General features: G+C 46.6%; 2 protein-coding genes across 2 annotated transcripts in view; one reads left to right on the top strand and one right to left on the bottom strand.

The window, feature by feature from the left end:
* PP2D1 (protein phosphatase 2C like domain containing 1) overlaps positions 1 to 11,623 on the bottom strand; it is a 57,340-nt gene extending 45,717 nt beyond the window's left edge. The window contains 1 exon segment of the mRNA XM_066244311.1: positions 11,211 to 11,623. Coding sequence (XP_066100408.1) covers positions 11,211 to 11,623 — 413 coding nt within the window.
* Positions 11,624 to 11,708: 85 nt separating this feature from the next.
* Positions 11,709 to 18,769, top strand: part of KAT2B (lysine acetyltransferase 2B) — a 125,235-nt gene continuing 118,174 nt past the window's right edge. The window contains exon 1 of the mRNA XM_066245525.1: positions 11,709 to 12,155. Coding sequence (XP_066101622.1) covers positions 11,823 to 12,155 — 333 coding nt within the window. The 5' untranslated portion in view covers positions 11,709 to 11,822. The remainder of the gene's footprint in view (positions 12,156 to 18,769) is intronic.

Here is an 18,769-nt window from a genome sequence, read left to right as displayed (position 1 = left end):
TCTCTGCCACAAACAAAAAACCCCCCAAAAAAACCAAAACATTATCTTCTAAAAAATTAAAAAGGACCTGTTATCACTATCCAATTTTTAACAATGTTAAAATTAGCAAATATTTTATCTTTTTAAAAAAATTCAATGTCTTTTTGCCTAACCTGTGGTGGTGGTGGTGCAGTGAATAAAGCATTGACCTGGAATGCTGAGGTTACCAGTTTGAAACCCTGGGCTTGCCTGGTCAAGGCAAATATGAGAACAACTACTAAGAGTTGCTGCTTCCTGCTCCTCCCCTGACTTTTCTCTCTCTCTTAAAAAAAGAAAAATGCAATGTTTTTTTAAAATAATTTTTAAAAAACCTGATTACAGTTTTTGCAATCAATGTTCGTCTATTGGCCACTGAAAAAATTGGTGTCACACTTCCCATATGTAATGTTTAGGTCTATGGTCGTAGCTGCGGCCACTGTCATAGCCAGGCACATGCAGGTTCTCATTGAATTTGGACAGACGGTAGAGAAACAGTGGAGCCGAAAACTGGTGGGCCATTCCTTTATTCCAGCCTCGCACCTGGCAGGCGAGTAAACACAAACACACAGGGCTCCAAACCCCACTCATTCAGCGCTCACAAAGCTACTGACACATCCGAATTTTCCTAGAATCAAAAGTCCCCACTAGCTCAGTCACCTCTAGTTCCCCATCTCCTTCTCTCTGCACAAACTGGCTGCTCCTTCAGCACCCTGCCATCTTGGCTGCTTCTCTGCAAAAACATGACCTCCTTCTTTCCCTCCTTCTTCTTCTTCTTAAAACTTTTTGGCACGAAAACCCCACCTCCAGCAAACATTAGCACAACCAAGCTCCTTCCCAAGCTGGAAGGTAATTAGCCGTTTCACGTGGGCAACGGCCATTTTTAACAAAAGTGAGCAAAATCAAATAACACAAATTTTACAAACTTATTTGCCCAACAGGCTATATACATAGACATTAAAAAAAAATTTTTTTTTTTTTAAGTGAGAAATGGGGAGACAGATACAGACTCTCACATGAGCCCCATTCAGATTCTACCCAGCAAGCCCCCTACCTGGCAATGCTCTGCCCATCTGGGGCTGCTGCTCCATTGCTCAGCAACCAAGCTATTTTAGCGCATGAGGTGAGGCCTCAGAGATACCCTCAGTGCCTGGGGCCAACTTGCTCCAACAGAGTTATGGCTGTGGGAGAAGAAGAGAGAGATAGAGAGAGAGAAGGGAAAGAGGAGGGGTAGAGAAGCAGATGGTCATTTCTCCTGTGTGCCCTGACCAGGAATCACATCCGGGATGTCCATATGCTGGGTCAATGCTCTACCATTGAGCCAACCAGCCAGGGCCTATACATATACATTTAAAGGAAAAATAAATTGTTTAATATCACAAAATGTTCCTCGGGAACTATGCCAAGTCAGTGAATACTGGGCTAATTTATGAGGGGCTCCAGAAGCATGAATTGGAACACAAAGAGAAGCCAGGAAGTGGCTGCTTGGCACTCTGGGAAACAATACTTGGTTATGCAAGACTCTTTCACATTCACGCTAAGAAGAAGGATTTGACAAGTTAATTAATTTGTCTTTTCTCTTACCTAAGCATTGCTGCCACTCAAATCCTTCCTGTGCTCCTAAATTGTGCCTCTCTCACATGCAGAACTTCTCAGTATTCTGATGCTGGCCCTTTCTGTTGGAGGAACTAGGACAAGAGGTGTGAGGAAGTGCGACTCCCTGGGGCTTGATACTGTTAGCCAGAAGGGTAGATGTCTAGCTTTACAGGGTTGCCCAGTCTGACGCTCACACCAAGAGACAAGTGACAGAGGTGACCCTCCTCCCACCCCCACTCTGCCTTTGAGTATTTTTGATGTGTGTAACTATCTAAACTATGGGTCACAGAGTAGGGGCTCCTGTTGCCTGAGGGTAACGGTGATGCTGTTTTAAAAACTAATTAAAAAACGCCTGACCAGGCGGTGGCGCAGTGGATAGAGCTTCGGACTGGGATGCGGAAGTACCCAGGTTCGAGACTCCGAGGTCGCGCGCGGGCTCATCTGGCTTGAGCAAAGAGCTCGCCAGCTTGGACCCAAGGTCGCTGGCTCCAGCAAGGGGTTACTCGGTCTGCTGAAGGCCCACGGTCAAGGCACATGTGAGAAAGCAATCAATGAACAACTAAGAAGTCGCAATGCGCAACGAGAAACTGATGATTGATGCTTCTCATCTCTCTCTGTTCCTGTCTGTCTGTCCCTGTCTATCTCTGCCTCTGTAAAAAAAAAAAAAAAAACTAATTAAAAAACATGACATCTTTAATGGGGTATAAGACTATTGTTTTTATTTTTTTAAAGATTTTATTTATTCATTATAGAGAGGAGAGAGAGAGAGAGAGAGAGAGAGAGAGAGAGAGAGAGAAGGGGGAGAGGAGCAGGAAGCATCAACTCCCATATGTGCCTTGACCAGGTAAGCCCAGGGTTTTGAACCGGCAACCTCAGCGTTTCCAGGTTGACACTTTATCCACTGCGCCACCACAGGTCAGGCCTATAAGAGTATTTTTAAAAAGTACTACCTTGAACTTTTAGTAAAGACTGAGCTACAAGGTCATGCTATAAAAGCAATCCTGCTCTGAATCTTTATCACTGATTGTTTAAAAATGAAATACAAAGAGGCCCTGGCCGGTTGGCTCAGTGGTAGAGTGTTGGCCTGGCGTGCAGGAGTCCTAGGTTTGATTCCCAGCCAGGGCACACAGGAGAAGCGCCCATCTGCTTCTCTACCCCTCCCCCTCTCCTTCCTTTCTGTCTCTCTCTTCCCCTCCTGCAGCCAAGGCTCCATTGGAGCAAAGATGGCCCGGGCACTGAGGATAGCTCTGTGACCTCTACCTCAGGCGCTAGAATGACTCTGGTTGCAACAGAGCAACGCCCCAGATGGGCAGAGCATCGTCCCCTGGTGGGCGTGCCGGGTGGATCCTGGTCGGGTGCATGCAGGTGAGTCTGTCTGACTGCCTCCCCGTTTCCAACTTCAGAAAAATACAAAAAGAAAAAAAAGAAATATAAAGAGAACACTTGAATAAGAGAGTGACTGCTACCTCACACTATACTCAGAAATTGACAGAGATGCAACAGGGGACCTAATTGTGAAAGATAAGAACAATGAAACTCAAAGAACACACAGGAGAATCTCTTCACAAACATGTGTTAGGCAAAGAGTTTGTAAAGTGGATATAAAAGCACTCAACATTAAAGAAACTATTGATAAATCAGACCAATAAAAGTCAGAGTTTCTGTTCATCAAAGAAGAGGAAAGGGCAAGCTACCAACTAAGAGAAATTTGCAACACATATAGCCACCGAAGGATTCAAATCCAAAATATAAATTAAAAGTTTACCACAAATTGATAAGAATAAGACAAACTAATTTTAAAATGGGCCAAAGAGCCTGACCTGTGGTGGCGCAGTGGATGGAGCATCAACCTGGAAGTGCTGAGGTCGCCGGTTCAAAACCCTGGGCTTGCCTGGTCAAGGCACATACGGGAGTTGAGGCTTCCAGCTCCTTCCCCCTTCTCTCTCTCTGTCTCTCTCTCTCCTCTCTAAAAATGAATAAGTAAAATTTAAAAAAAATGGGGCAAAGAATTGGGCATTTATTTCACAAAAAATGCTATCCAAAATGCCAATAAGCAAATGAAAATATGTTTAATCTTACGCATGTTGTAAATGCTAATTAAAACCAGAGAGATACCGGTGCATCGGACTGGGATGTGGAGGACCCAGGTTCGAGACCCCGAGGTCGCCAGCTTGAGCACGGGCTCATCTGGTTTGAGCAAAGCTCACCAGCTTGGACCCAAGGTCACTGGCTCGAGCAAGGGGTTACTCGGTCTGCTGAAGGCTCACGGTCAAGGCACATATGAGAAAGCAATCAATGAACAACTAAGGTGTCACAACTAAAAACTGATGATTGATGCTTCTCATCTCTCTCCGTTCCTGTCTGTCTGTCCCTGTCTATCCCTCTCTCTGACTCTCTTTGAGTCTCTGTAAAAACAACAACAAAAATCAGAGATATACCACTATACAACCACCAAAATGGTGAAAATTAAAGCGATTGATGATATCAAAGTTTGATGAGGATATGATTGTACTTGAAGATAGGGTCTTAAAGAGATAATTAAGGTTAAATAAGATCATTAAGGTAATCCTTAATAAATATTACTTGTGTCCTTATAAGAAGAGATTAGGACACAGACACACACAGAGGAAAGAGCATGAGTGAAAATGCTCATCTGAACACTCTGGAGAGAGGCCTCAGAAAAACCAATGCTGCCAACACCTTCATCTTGGACTTCTAATCCTTAGAACTACGAGGAAATACATTTCTGTTTAGGCCATCTAGTTTCTAGTACTTTGTTATGGCAGCCCTAGCAAACGAATATATTGCAGTAAAATAAGTTGGTCTGGGTAATAAAAAGTATAGATCAAAACCACAGTAACAAGAATGATGAGAGTGTTTGGTTATATGCCAATATCCTGCTTGGTTTCCAACCTTGTAAGAGAAAGAAGTGTCCCCTCCCAGAACACTGTCCTTTGGCAGAGTTGAGTAGTTGCAATAGAGACTATGACCCACAAAACCTAATCTACGATCTAGCTCTTTAAGGTAGAAGTTCACCCAATCCTTCTCTGCAGGCTTTATTTTGTAAATGTTAAAAAAATAAAACATGAGGCCTGACCTGTGGTGGCACAGTGGATAAAGTGTCAACCTGGAATGCTGTGGTCACCGGTTTGAGGCCCTGGCTGCCCTGGTCAAGGCACAAATGGGAGTTGATGCTTCCTGCTCCTCCCCCTTCTCTCTCTCACTCTCCCTTTCTCCCTTCTCTAAAATGAATAAATAAAATATTAAAGAAAAAAAAGAAAAGATGAGCAAGAAGGATACTTGGAATATGAGATAAAGCGAGATATGACGGAGGATTTCTTAAACTAATTAAAGTATATATGTATCTACGGTATTTGATAAAAGAAAACATTAAGAAACTCTATAGCACCTGACCAGGTGGTGGCGCAGTGGATAGAGCATAGGACTGGGATGCTGAAGTCCCAAGTTCGAGACCCCGAGGTCACCAGCTTGAGCATGGGCTCATCTGGTTGGAGCAAAAGCTCACCAGCTTGGACCCAAGGTCACTGGCTTGAGCAAGGGGTTACTCGATCTGCTGAAGGCCCGCAGTTAAGGCACATATGAGAAAGCAATCAATGAACAACTAAGGTGTTGCAATGCACAACGAAAAACTAATGATTGATGCTTCTTACCTCTGTTCCTGTCTTTCTGTCCCTGTCTATCCCTCTCTCTGACTTTCTCTCTGTCTCTGTAAAATAAATGAATAAATAAATAAATAAATAAATAAATAAAACTCTATAGGCTGACCAGGCAGTGGCACAGTAGATAGAGCGTCAGACTGGGATGCGGAGGATCCAGGTTCAAGATCCTGAGGTCGCCAGCTTGAGCGGGGGCTCATCTGGTTTGAGCAAAGCTCACCAGCTTGGACCCAAGGTCGCTGGCTCGAGCAAGGGGTTACTCGGTCTGCTGTAGCCCCATAGTCAAAGCACATATGAGAAAGCAATCAATGAACAACTAAGGTGTCACAACAAAAAACTGATGATTGATGCTTCTCATCTCTCTCCGTTCCTGTCTGTCTGTCCCTATCTGACTCTCTCTCTCTCTCTCTCTCTCTCTGTAAAAAAGAAAAGAAAAAAAGAAACTCTATAGTTGCCTGACCAGGTGGTGGTGCAGTAGATATAGGTGAGACACTGAAGACCCAGGTCCAAAACCCCAAGGTCACTGGCTTGAGCCCAGAGATCATTAGCTTGAAGCCCAAGGTCACTAGCTTGAGCCCAAAGTCGCTGGCTTGAGCAAGGGGTCACTGGCTCAGCTGGAGCCTCCTTCTCCTCTCCTTCATCAACACACATTTGAGAAAGCAATCAATGAACAACCAAGGTGCTGCAGCTATGAATTGATGCTTCTTATCTTTCTCTGTTCCTGTCTTTTTTGCGCATGCTAAAAAAAAAAGAAACTCTAGCCCTGGCCGGTTGACTCAGTGGTAGAGTATCAGCCTGGCGTGCAGGAGTCCAGGGTTCGATTCCCGGCCAGGGCACACAGGAGAAGTGCCCATCTACTTCTCCACTCCTCCCCTTCTCTTTCCTCTCTGTCTCTCTCTTCCCCTCCCGCAGCCAAGGCTCCATTGGAGCAAAGTTGGCCCAGGCACTAAGGGTGGCTCCATGGCCTCTGCCTCAGGCGCTAGAATGGCTCTGGATGCAACAGACCGATGCCCTAGATGGGCAGAGCACCACCCCCTGGTGGGCATGCTGGGTGGATCGTGGTTGGGCACATGCAGGAGTCTGTCTGACTGCCTCCCCGTTTCCAACTTCAGAAAAATACAAAAAAAAAAAAAAAGAAAGAAAGAAAGAAAGAAAGAAAGAAAGAAACTCTATAGTAAGTGAATTTACAGATATTTTAATCACTCACTGTATTTTTCTGTGTTTGAAATATTTTATAACAATATACAAATTTTAGTGCTTTGGGAAAATGTTACTATGTACAGAGCCCATTTGTGTTTTGAGAGAATAACATATCAACATATCAACATACTGTCCTGTCCCACTTTTCAATTTTCTTCTTTAGTTTCCTTTTTTTTTTTTTCCTGTATTTTTCTGAAGTTGGAAACGGGGAGCCAGTCAGACTTCCGCATGCGCCCGACCGGAATCCACCCAGCATGCCCACCAGGGGGCGATGCTCTGCCCATCTGGGGCATAGCTCTACCTCAATCAGAGCCATTCTAGCACCTGAGGCAGAGGCCACAGAGCCATCCTCAGCGCCCAGGCCAACTTTGCTCCAATGGAGCCTCGGCTGCGCGAGGGGAAGAGAGAGAGAGGAAGGAGAGGGGGAGGGGTGGAGAAGCAGATGGGCGCTTCTCTTGTGTGCTTTGGCTGGGAATCGAACCCGGGACTCCTGCATGCCAGGCCTACGCTCTACCCCTGAGCCAACCGGCCAAGGCCTTCTTCAGTTTCTTTACCACAAATGCTTACTGCTGTGTATCCCCTATTTCAGAAGCTGAAACACACAGTTCTGAGCTCTGATTTTAGACCTAGAAAGTCAGAGGCCGTGTGTTCAGCCAATTTGGACTTCAGGTAAAGGAGTGAAGGAAGTTGGTTTGCCCTTACAAGGGAACCCTAAACTAAAAGACCTGTCCTGATGCAATGTCTTTTCTTACTTTGTAAAATTATATGTAAGAACATTTTCACAGAATTAGGAAATTCAAAACACCCTTCTTAGGTATTTCAAAAACAATCATCTGGCACTAACAAGAATAAAATTCATAATATTTAGCCTGACCAGGCTGCAGTGCAGTGGATAGAGCACTGGCCTGGGATGCAGAGGACCCAGGTTCAAAACCCCCGAGGTTGCCGGCTTGAGTGCGGGGTTGCTGGTTTAAGTGTGGGATTATAGATAGGACCCCATGCTCGATGGCTTGAGCCCAAAGGTTGCTGGCTTGAGCAAGGGTTCCCTCGCTCTGCTGGAGCCCCCTGCTCCCATCAAAGCACATATGAGGAAGCAATTAATGGACAACTAAAGTGCTGCAACAAAGAATTGATGCTTCTCATCTCTCTCCCTTTCTGCCTGTATGTTCCTTTCTGTCCCCCTCTCTGTCTGTATCTCTCTTGCTAAAAAAAAATTTATGATATTCAGATGGTTACTGAAAATCGAGGTCATACTAAAGTTTGGTTCTTTGGAAAATTTGATTTCCTTATATAATTTTCAACTTGCTTGAAGAGATAGTCACATAGTGTTTTAGAAAAGCTGTCAGCCACTTAGCCTGAATTCAGAAGAAAGGAGACCAATTTTTTTTACCGAGTTTGTACCTTCATTATGAATGGTAGGTAGACTGGTAAAATAAGCACCTTTGTTAATATTTAAAACAGAATATATTTAGGAAAAGCCCTCTTTACAAGGGCAGTGTTCAGCCAAACACATTCAAGCTTATTTATATTAAATATGGAAAGTTGTTTTTCAGCTAACAGCCCTGACTGGTTAGCTCAGTCAGTTAGAGTATCATCTTGAAACACTAAGGTTGCATGTTCAATCCCTGGTCAGGGCACATATGGGAAGTGATCAATAAATGTACAACTAAATGGAACAACAAAATGAATGTTTTTTTTCCTCTCTCTAATTCACTCTCTCTCAATAAAATCAATCAATCAATCAATAAAAAGAACAACCAAAAATAAAAACTGAATAAAATAGGACTTAAAGTATTTGGGGCCAGCATGCTGCTTGAGGGAAAGTTTCAGGCAACTGAGCAAATGCAAAGGTCCTGAGGCAAGAGCGAGCTTCCTGGGTCTGACTGGAGTATACCACACACTGGGGAAGAGGGCCAGGAGAGGTGGTTCTTGCCAATCAGATGGAATTGTGTTTAGACGGAATTGTGATAGAGCAAGGATAAAAGCAGAGAGACCAGTTAGGAAGTTGCTATTAGTAATTGAGGTGAGAGCTGTGAGGGCCATGGAGACAGATACAAACAGATCAAAGCAGAGTGTAGAGGTGGAAATGACTACTAGCATTTACTGAGGCTTTTCCTTGAGTGAGAAACTGGGAATATACAAAGTGAGAAGAATAAGTTTTATGCTCAAGCGTGTCCAGTGAAAAAGCAGCTTCTTTTAAGAGTTTGCTGTATCTGGGTCCTGGTTGGATTGCTCAGTTGGTTAGAGCAGTGTCCTGATATGCAAAGGTTGCCAATCCCTGCGGGCAACAAACGTTTCTTTGTCTCTCTCCCTTCCTTTCTCTCTCTCTCTCTCAAATCAATAAATAAATAATTAAAAAAAAGAGTTTGCTGTGTCTAAATCTTTCTCTTGCTTTTGCATTTTTATATGCATTTGTTGAACATATACAGAATTGTGCTTGTATACCGAGATGTGAGTTTCCTTTTAACATAAATGGTATTATACTGTCCAGGGGGGTTCATTCAACAGTCTTTCTTCCAGATCTATCTATGCCGTTACATCTGCATAAAGGTCATTCTTTGTTAACAGCCTCATAATAGAATTAACATTCCAGAAGTAACCTCCAGTGGTCAACCTGCTGCTTACAATTCCAACTCCCCACATCCTTTATTTTCTAATTGTGGCTTCCTTACCTCAGTAAGTTGTAAAATACTTTGTAAATTAAAGCATTTGCCTTTTATTTTCCTGATACCCTCTTCCTAAAAGGGCTCTGCACACAGCAGTTCATAGTGACCTGATGGGGAAGCTTTCCAAATGCTTTGCCCTTGAAATGTCCCTGCCTGGTGCTTGTGCGGCACTTTAAAAAGACCTTGGAGCTCTAGGCCTTCAGCCTGAGGCAGTGTGTCATCTGGTTGCCCTGAGGAGGGAAATAATGAAAAATACTGTTCAGTTGATGTCACAAGCAATTCATCATTCAGACAGTGATGGTTTTCAGGGTGGGCTGAAACGAGCTTATTTTCTTCTGCTTAAAAAACATCCTGGAAATAGCCTGCGTCCTGCATTCTGGAAGTGGCTTGGGAGGAGAGGGGACTGGTGAGTTTAAATTAAAGCTGGGTGTTTCCCCCCAACATTTTATTATGAAAAATTTCAAACACAGAAAAATTGGAAGAAGTGCACAGCGAACACTTCTATACCCACCACCTAGCTTCTCCCTTAATGTTTTGTTCTACTTTCTTTATCATATGTCTGTTTATCATTTGCCTATTCATAGATACAACAATCCATCTTATATTTTGATGCATCCATCACAAAGCACATTGCAGATACAGGGCACTGCACACCTAAACTTTCAGCATCAGCATCATTAACTGGAGTTCAACATTTACGACTTTAAAAATATATTTGAGCAAAATTTCTATCTCATGAAATGCACCAATCTCAGGTGGATAACAGTCAATCAGTTTGACAAAAGCCTACATGTAAAACCCAAATCCCTACCAATTCCTGCTAACATCTTGTTGTTAGACTTTGATCAAGGGAGCACACAGCATTTAAGACTCATCCTGCTTTGGTGAGAATGGCAAAAAAAATCTGCAAAACAGCAGAACCAGGAGAGAGGAACAGTGGTAACATGAACGTCCAACGTGTCCAAGGAACGGTCCTGAAAGACCCAGAGGAGAGTCTGATATTTTAGACTTTCAGACCGGACTCATCACTGTTTAGATCTACAAACTGCAAAAAAATTTCCCATTTTTATGTGTCACTCTGCATTAAAAATCAAAAGAACCTAGAGTGAAGAAAAATTATCGAGAAAATTGGAAAAAACAGGATGGAAAGGGGAATGTTTCCAGGGAAAAGTGCATTCCTTAAGGCGACAGTGCGGAGTTGAGAGAAGGCCTTACGGCATGCAAAGAATTTTATATTTTGTGATGGGTATTACATAAAAATGATGACTCATGCTACAAAAGCAGGGCACTTGTGAAGGGGCCTGAGGAGCAGCCCTGAGCTTTTAAAAGCTGCTTTAGAAAGGGCGCACAACTTCCCAATGAAAAACTGAAATGTTTATTCCACGTTACTAAACACTACCGTTATTGTCATCAACAAAGACAACGACCGTTTTAAAGAGTTTCAGCGATTGTTGAAAACGTTGAGTTGAGGGGTTCTTTACCCTTTTTAAAAAAATTTGAGGCCAAAAATCAACACTAATATTTTTGGACGCTTAAATTTTTTTCTTGGTTAATATGCCTGCTGATGATATCAATTTTAAAGACTGGAACATTTTAGAAAAGAAAATAGCCAGATTCTAATCCCACCATGCAAAGATGAGCCCTATTAACAAACTTTCAGCATTCAAACTTTTCCCACTGCGCGTAGATTTCATTTTGACAGTGCTTTTAACCGCTCTTTCAACAACCAGCACTTTCAAACAAAAGTTACGGAAAATATTGATTAACAGTCTTTTTCTTTCTGTTGGAGATTGGATCTAGAAATTGCTATAGGTAGAAAACTTTTTTAATTTTTAAAGAAGTTGGACGGTAAAACATTTAAAAAGAGAAACAGAAAACATTACGCCTTTATTTTGGTGAATTAGCAACAAAGGAAAGGATTAGCATGGACGGGTACTTTTCAAAAATATTTTTTTCCTCTGGCTCCCGCTAGGGTGGAGGAAGTTCTCTGTTCTGAGAGAGGGTGGAACAAAGTGGAAGAACAAATGACTGGGAGTCTCCCCACCCCCACCCCCACCCCTCATCCCGGGTTCGGGAGTGCGGGGGTCGGCCATGGGGGTTGCGGAGAAGGAGGCGGCCAGCAGGTGCCTGGGCTCCAGCCCCTATCTCCCGCCCCCCAGCCCACTCGAGCTTGGCTTCGCCCCCTGGCGGGGGAGCGCTAGGTGTAGAAGCGCAGGGGTGGGGGTGGGGGCGCAAACCCCCCGGGCAGCGGGAAAGAGGCCGAGGGGGCCCCCGGCTCCCGCACACCGAGAGGTTGGCAGCGCCTGCACGCACCCGCAGATCGCAGCCCCGAGGAACATGTCCGCAAGCAGGGCGCAGAGCAGAGCCCCGGGGAGGAGAACCTGGGGAGGGCGTGTGCAGTGGCGGCGCCGGCCGCGGAGCCGCTAGTCCCCTCCCTCCTGGGGGAGCAGCTGCCGCCGCCGCCACCATCAGCGCGGGCCGCGGCCGGAGCTAGCCCGGCGAGCGGCGCGCGCGGGGGAGGGCGGGGGCGGGGAGGGGGGTGGGCGAAGGGGGCGGGAGGGCGTTGGGGGAGGGTCTCGCTCTCCCTGAGACCAGAGCCCGAGAGGGAGACCCTGGCGGCGGCGGCGGCGCCTGACACTCGGCACCTCCTGCGGTGCAGCGGGGCGGCATGTCCGAGACTGGCGGGGCCGGGCCGGGCAGCGGCGGCAGCGGAGCGGGAGCCGTGGCAGGGGCAGGCGCAGGGGCAGGGGCCGGGCTCGGGGTGCTGCCCCCACAGCCCCCCGCGCCGCCTCCCTTGCCGCCGCAGGGCTCCCCGTGCGCCGCCGCCGCAGCCGCCGGGGGCTCGGGCGCTTGCGGACCGGCGATGGCAGTGGCGGCGGCGGGCACGGCCGAAGGACCCGGAGGCGGTGGCTCGGCCCGGATCGCCGTGAAGAAGGCGCAACTGCGCTCCGCTCCGCGGGCCAAGAAACTGGAGAAACTCGGAGTGTACTCCGCCTGCAAGGTACTCGCTCGCCGCTCCCGGATCGCCGAAGGGGCCAGGGCCCAGCCCGCGGGACCCCGGACCCCCGCCCCCTCCCTTCCCCCGCCCGTCTCCCGCCTCCGCCTCCCGCCTCCCGCCTGGGGCCGCTGCACCGCGGAAGTGCTGCTGTCGCCCGCGCCCAATTAGCTTCTTCTTGGACAAGAGGGCTGTTGGGTTGGAAGAAGGGGATCACCGAGACCAAGAGTCTTTCATTCCTCCCCCTTGGAAGGAGTTGCCTCTGTACCAGCGCTCCTGGGCTGCCCTGGGGCTTTGTTGCTCTGTAGGAGCTCGCCAGGGACGCCTTCCAGAGTGGAAGAGTGCTCTCTGCGTGGCAAGCGCCCGAGGGCTAAGGGAACATGTCTGGGGGGAATCTGAGCGCCCCTTCTTCGTGCGTCCCCTCCCCGAGTCCCATTGGGAGGAACTGGGGAGGGAGAGACGTTGGCACAGGCTCCCGGACTCCTGCGCTTTTCAGGAGATAGAAGGGGCGGAACGCGCCCCGTGGAAGGTGGGCACAGCCCGAAGCGAGGGTCGTGGAGCTCCAGGTGCCCTCAGGTGAGGGCAGAGGCGCTGCGGCTCACGGCGACAGTCCCGACATTATTGTGTTATTACTTGTTTAGTTAAGACAGTGTCCCAGCTGCTCGGGGTGTAAACAGGATTTGGCAAGATGACAGCACAGCGCGGCGGGCGCTACTGCTCAGTTTGAGGACACGTTTCTTTCCATGCCTTCTCCATCCCAGCTCTCGGCAGCCCGTATTCTCTCAGCTGCAGATACAGATGTGGGCGCCGTGCTCCCGCGGTGGGAGGATTGGCCGAGGCCGCGGGGCAGCCTGGCCCAGCGCTGTCAGCAGCGGCTTTGTTTTGACAGGGTGACAGCTGAGGGGGGCGGGGACTTGGCCTTGTCAGCTCCTGCGGCCTGTGGCTGAGTCGGAGAAGAGACATCTTCACACCCTCACACACCTCCCATGTATTCCTCTCGCTTGCTGCAAACGGCGTCAAGTTCCCAGATTCAGATACCCATACCGCGTGTAAAGATTATGAATCCTGCTAGAACCTCTCTCCCCGGTCGTGCTGATTTTAGTATTTTACAGGAGCCTCTCAGCGGTAGTGGAATGTCTGTGTTTAACCTTTTCCCACACCATTCACATCCTCATGTATATGTTGACACTTACTATGTACCCACAGTGGGTCAATAAATATTTGTTGAATGAATGTAGGATCTAGTCCAGTGCTTCTCAAACTTTAATGTACATAGATATCACCTGGGGAGCTGGTTAACTGGTTGATTCTACTTCAGTAGGTCTGGGTTAAGGCTGAGATTTCTGACAAGCTCCTGTGATGTGATGCGCACTCTAGTTAGCAAGATCCTTGTTCAGGCCTGGACTATATACTATTCCTCCTTTTTGCATTTAGCCAAGATAATGGAAACTGAAACAATAATGCCACATGGTGGCATGCAAAAAGATAAAAAGAAGAAGGCATGCAAAAAAGGATAAAAGTGTGCAGTGTGCGTGTAAGAAAGGCAAACAAGGGCCAGGAGTTGGTTAAGAAGGGCATTAGACTAATCAAGAAAAGGTCAAGAATAAGGTCATTTACTCTGCAGACTTGGTGTTTAGCAACCAGAGTGGGCTCACGTAGGAACTGTCAGCTCCTTGTTTCTGTCCTGGCTTTTTATTGGGTTCCCATCATGAGCCACGAGCACCTTCTCTCCCTGCTCTTGCCTTAATGGAAAACTTTCCTGAAGTGTTGGTCCTATCTGAAACTATGTATGAGCATATGTGCCTTTCAGATTTCCAAGACCGAGATGTAGCACCTTTTTTTAAAGTTTGTGACTTGAGTGTTTTATGTGAACACTCACAATCAAACTTAGAGGAAAGGAAAAACCTCTTTCGAGAAAGGTCTTTCTTCCTGTTCCTGGGAGACCTTGAAAGCATCAATTTGTATTTGTTCATTTATTCAATAAATATTTAGAGGGGTCCCAGCTGGGTACCAGGCATTGTGCTAGACTCTGTGCCTATGACACTCAGATTCTATTCTTCTGACTGTGTGTATGTGGCCCGTGTGCACATGTGTTGGGGCCTGAAGAAGTGGGCAGTGAGCCAATTACAATGAAAAAAAAAACAAAAAACTTTCTTAGAGTGGTGATGGGATTTGGAACAGGGCAGTTTATGCGCTGGAGCATCTTTGGGGTAGGAATGGCTTCCTGGAGGAAGTGTCAGTGGGTGTTAAGTACTCTTGGCAGAGGAGGGTGGGGTGAGATGAGGTTTCTTGTGGTGGAGAAACTGAAAGTACTTATGAAAACTTGGAGCTGTGCCAACAGGAGCTAGCCCTTCATTGGCTGGGGCCAACAGGTTGGGGGGTGTGGCCAAGAGGGCATTGGGGAACCCAGGAATCTTAACACCTCCAGACTGACATTATCTCAGATTTGCTTTTGTTTTATTTTTCTTTAACTGCTTGACTGGGTGTGTGTGTTTGCGCAAGAGAGTGGAATCAGTGGTTCTTTCTCAGCGTGTCTCTACGCTTCATGTAAGAAAGCCCTAAAGGACAGATTTTTCACTACTTTTGGTACTGACTGGCCCCTTGGGAGGTCAGAGGGATAGAGAGGTCAGGGAATGAGGGGGCTCTGGAAAAAAATGAGGTACTTTACTGGGGTCTGTTGAAAGAAAAACAGGTCCCAGAACTAATAAAAGATCTGGCCTTTAAACTTCACAAGTGAAACAGAAAAAGAAAGGAGATAGTTCACAGCCAGGGTGCTGTGCCACACTTCAGAGGGAAGAAACAAACAAACAAACAAACTTGTTTTGCAGGATCCAGAGTACAGGGTGGTTTTTTTGTTACTTTTTTTAAATTTTATTTTATTTTATTTTATTTTATTTTTTTACAGGGACAGAGAGAGAGTCAGAGAGAGGGATAGGTAGGGACAGACAGACAGAAATGGAGAGAGATGAGAAACATCAATCATCAGTTTCTTGTTGCCACACCTTAGTTGTTCATTAATTGTTTTCTCATATGTGCCTTGACTGCGGGCCTTCAGCAGACCGAGTGACCCCTTGCTCGAGCCAGCGACCTTGGATCCAAACTGGTGAGCTTTTTTTTGCTCAAGCCAAATGAGCTTGTGCTCAAGCTGGTGACCTTGGGGTCTCGAACCTGGGTTCTCCACATCCCAGTCCGACGCTCTATCCCAGGGGTCTATCCACTGCGCCACCGCCTGGTCAGGCATTTTTTTTTTAATTTTTATTTCTTTATTTTTTACAGAGTACAGGTTTTTGAACTGTGTTCTGGCAGCCTCTTGACTGGCCTGTGACACAGCCTGAGTGATCACTAAAAATGTAGGTCTGGCCTGACCAGGTGGTGGTGCAGTGGGTAGAGCGTCAGACTGGGATGCGGACAACCCAGGTTCGAAACCCCGAGGTCACTGGATTGAGCGTCGGCTCACCAGCTTGAACGTGGGGTCGCTGGCTTAAGCGTGGGATCATAGACATGACCCCATGGTCGCTGGCTTGAGCCCCAAGGTCTCTGGCTTGAGCCCAAGGTCGCTGGCTTAAGCAAGGGGTTACTTGCTCTGCTGTAGCCCCCCAGTCAAGGCACATATGAGAAAGCAATCAGTGAACAACTAAGGAGCTGCAACTAAGAATTGATGTTTCTCATCTCTCTCCCTTCCTGTCTGTCTGTCCCTATCGCTCTCGCTGTCTCTCTCTCTCTCTCTGTCTCCATACACACACACACACACACACACACAATGTAGATCTGACTATGTGTTTCCTCTGCTTAGGACCCTTTAATTTCTCTTTACTGGACTTCACAAGGCCCTGCATGACCTGGCCATTACTGTCTCTGGCTTTCTTTCAGGACCATGTGTGCATGGTTTCCTTCTTCCTCAGGGCCTTTGCACATACTATCACTGGGACTAAAGGTGTTCTCACCTCACTTTCAAAATAACTCCCAACTTTTCTTGCCAATTTCAGATTCCTTGCATTTCTTTTATTTGTCCAGCCTTCCCATGATAGTTTTTCTGGGCCCCTCTACTTACATTTCCTTCCTGGTGCTTTTATTCTGATTTTTTTTTTTTAATAGAGACAGAGAGAGAGTCAGAGAGAGGGACAGACAGACAGGTATGGAGAGAGATGAGAAGCATCAATCATCAGTTTTTCGTTGATTGCTTTCTCATATGTGCCTTGACCGTGGGCCTTCAGCAGACTGAGTAACCCTTGCTTGAGCCAGCAACCTTGGGTTCAAGCTGGTGAGCTTTTGCTCAAACCAGATGAGCCCGCACTCAAGCTGGCAACCTTGGGGTCTCGAACCTGGGTCTTCCGCATCCCAGTTCGACGCTCTATCCACTGCGCCACCACCTGGTCAGGCTATTCTGATTTTTAATTGTGTGATTATTTGATATGTGTTTTAACTTGACTGATTCTTGAGAACTAAGTAGAGGAAAATTTTCACGCAGGGCAGTTCTAGGTGCCTCACAAATATCCATTTGATTGGGTTTTTAGTGTTATAAAAGAAACTCCAAGTGAATGGTCTGAGCCCAAATCTAAATCTCTTTGAATTAAAGTGTAATTTATATTGCCTGACCAGGCAATGGCGCAGTGGATAGAGCGTTGGACTGGGACATGGAGGAACCGGGTTCGAAACTCCAAGGTTGCTGGTTTGCACGTGGGCTCATCTGGCTTGAGCGAGGGGTCTCTGGGATCATAGAAGTGACCTCATGGTCACTGGTTTGAGCAAGGGGTCACTCGCTCTGCTGTAGCCCCCCCCCCCCCCTCCCGGCACATATGAGAAAGCAATCACTGAACACATAAGGAGCTGCAAGGAAGCATTGATGCTTCTCATCTCTCTCCCTTCTTGTCTGTCTGTCCCTATTTGTCCCTCTCTCTGACACTCTCTGTCAGAAAAATAAATAAAAGTGTAATTTATTTACTAAAAATGAAAACCATTAACTGACTCTTCTTAATGAAATTGGTTATGTATATTTGAGGTGAGGCAATAGGGTTAGAGGCCAGATACAGAGTTCAAACTAACCAAAGTTCAAATTTCAGGATATCCAGCTGTGTGACCTTGGACAAAGACTTTACCTCAGCCTCCATTTCTTTGTCTGGAAAGTAGGAATGATAATGCTCCCTTATTGGCTTAACAGTGAGGATTTCAAATGGGCTAATATGTATGAGGCAGCCAATAAGGTGTCTGGTGCACGGTGAACCCTTAAAGCAGCTCAGAGTAGGGGATACACTTTTAACTGCGAAGTCAAGAAAGAGCATGAAACTTAGAGTCTCAGATTTTAGCTCTGCCACTTGGATAACGTTGGGCACAATTCAGTTTTTCTCTGAGCCTTGATTAGTTCGTCTATAAAATGGGATCCGTAATGCCAACCTTGAAATTAAAAAAGAGAAGGCCTCCCAAAGTTCCTGGAACCTAAAATTACTGGTTAAGCTGGCTAAACTGAATTGTCTGGTGCTTTATTCGTTGTCTCAGAATCAGTGGTCACAGAGCATTTGTGGAAAACCCTATTGCTTGCTTCTTGGCTGAGTGCCCTACCTGGAGAGTCACACGGGCACGGCGCTATACAAATAGCCTTAATTTAAAAAATAATGGTTTCTAATCTAGAGGTTACACTGACTGTATAATATGCAAGAAGTGGAGGCAGTGGAGCCACGGGGGGGGGGGGAGGGGGGAGTGTCCTATGTTGGGGGTGGTGCTGGTGAATGGGGCACTATAATAAGCCTTACAGTTGTCCCCTCCCCCTCCCCCTCCCCACTCTCCTCTCCCACTTTGTATTTGTCAGTCACTCCTTCAGAGAGCAAATTTCTTTTCTAACTTGTCAACATCTAGAGCAGTGACTCTCTCCCCCAGGAGCTATTCTGTCCGCCAGGGGATATTTGAAGACACTTTTGGTCATTGTAATTGGGGGGAGGGGAGCGCTTCTGACAACTAGTGATTAGACGCCAGGGTTGTTGCTAAATATCCCTTTCCCATGATGCACAGGACAGCCCTCCACAACAAAGAATCATCCGGCCCTCAAAACAATAGTGTCCAAGTTGGGACACCCTGCTTTAGAGGAAAATTGTGCTGTCCCGTAATACCATAAATACATCGGCAGCATAGGGGGAAAAAAAATCAATGCTTTCAATGTTAATCTGAATAACAGTCAAAATCTGAAGTATCTCATTTTGTGAATCATGGGCATATTCTTCAACAGCTGGATTGTGATACATATTATAGATGACAACACTCACAAACTCAAGTGTGCATTAGTTGCTTTTGAGTAAATGCATACAGTTGTACATCCCTCACACAGTCCGGTAATAACTCTTCCATCTCCCGCAGTGGGTTTTTTTTTTTTTTTTTTTGTATTTTCTCTGAAGCTGGAAACGGGGAGAGACAGTCAGACAGACTCCCGCATGCGCCCGACCGGGATCCACCCGGCTCTGCCCACCAGGGGGCGATGCTCTGCCCCTCCGGGACATCTACCAGAGCTATTCTAGCGCCTGGGGCAGAGGCCAAGGAGCCATCCCCAGCGCCCGGGCCATCTTTGCTCCAATGGAGCCTTGGCTGCGGGAGGGGAAGAGAGAGAGAGAGGAAGGGGGGGGGGTGGAGAAGCA

The sequence above is a fragment of the Saccopteryx bilineata genome, chromosome 10 (genome assembly GCF_036850765.1).
Source record: "Saccopteryx bilineata isolate mSacBil1 chromosome 10, mSacBil1_pri_phased_curated, whole genome shotgun sequence".
Classification (NCBI taxonomy): Eukaryota; Metazoa; Chordata; class Mammalia; order Chiroptera; family Emballonuridae; genus Saccopteryx; species Saccopteryx bilineata.
The sequence above is the reverse complement of the archived record's forward strand: the minus strand, read 5'-3'. Positions and strand labels throughout refer to the sequence as shown.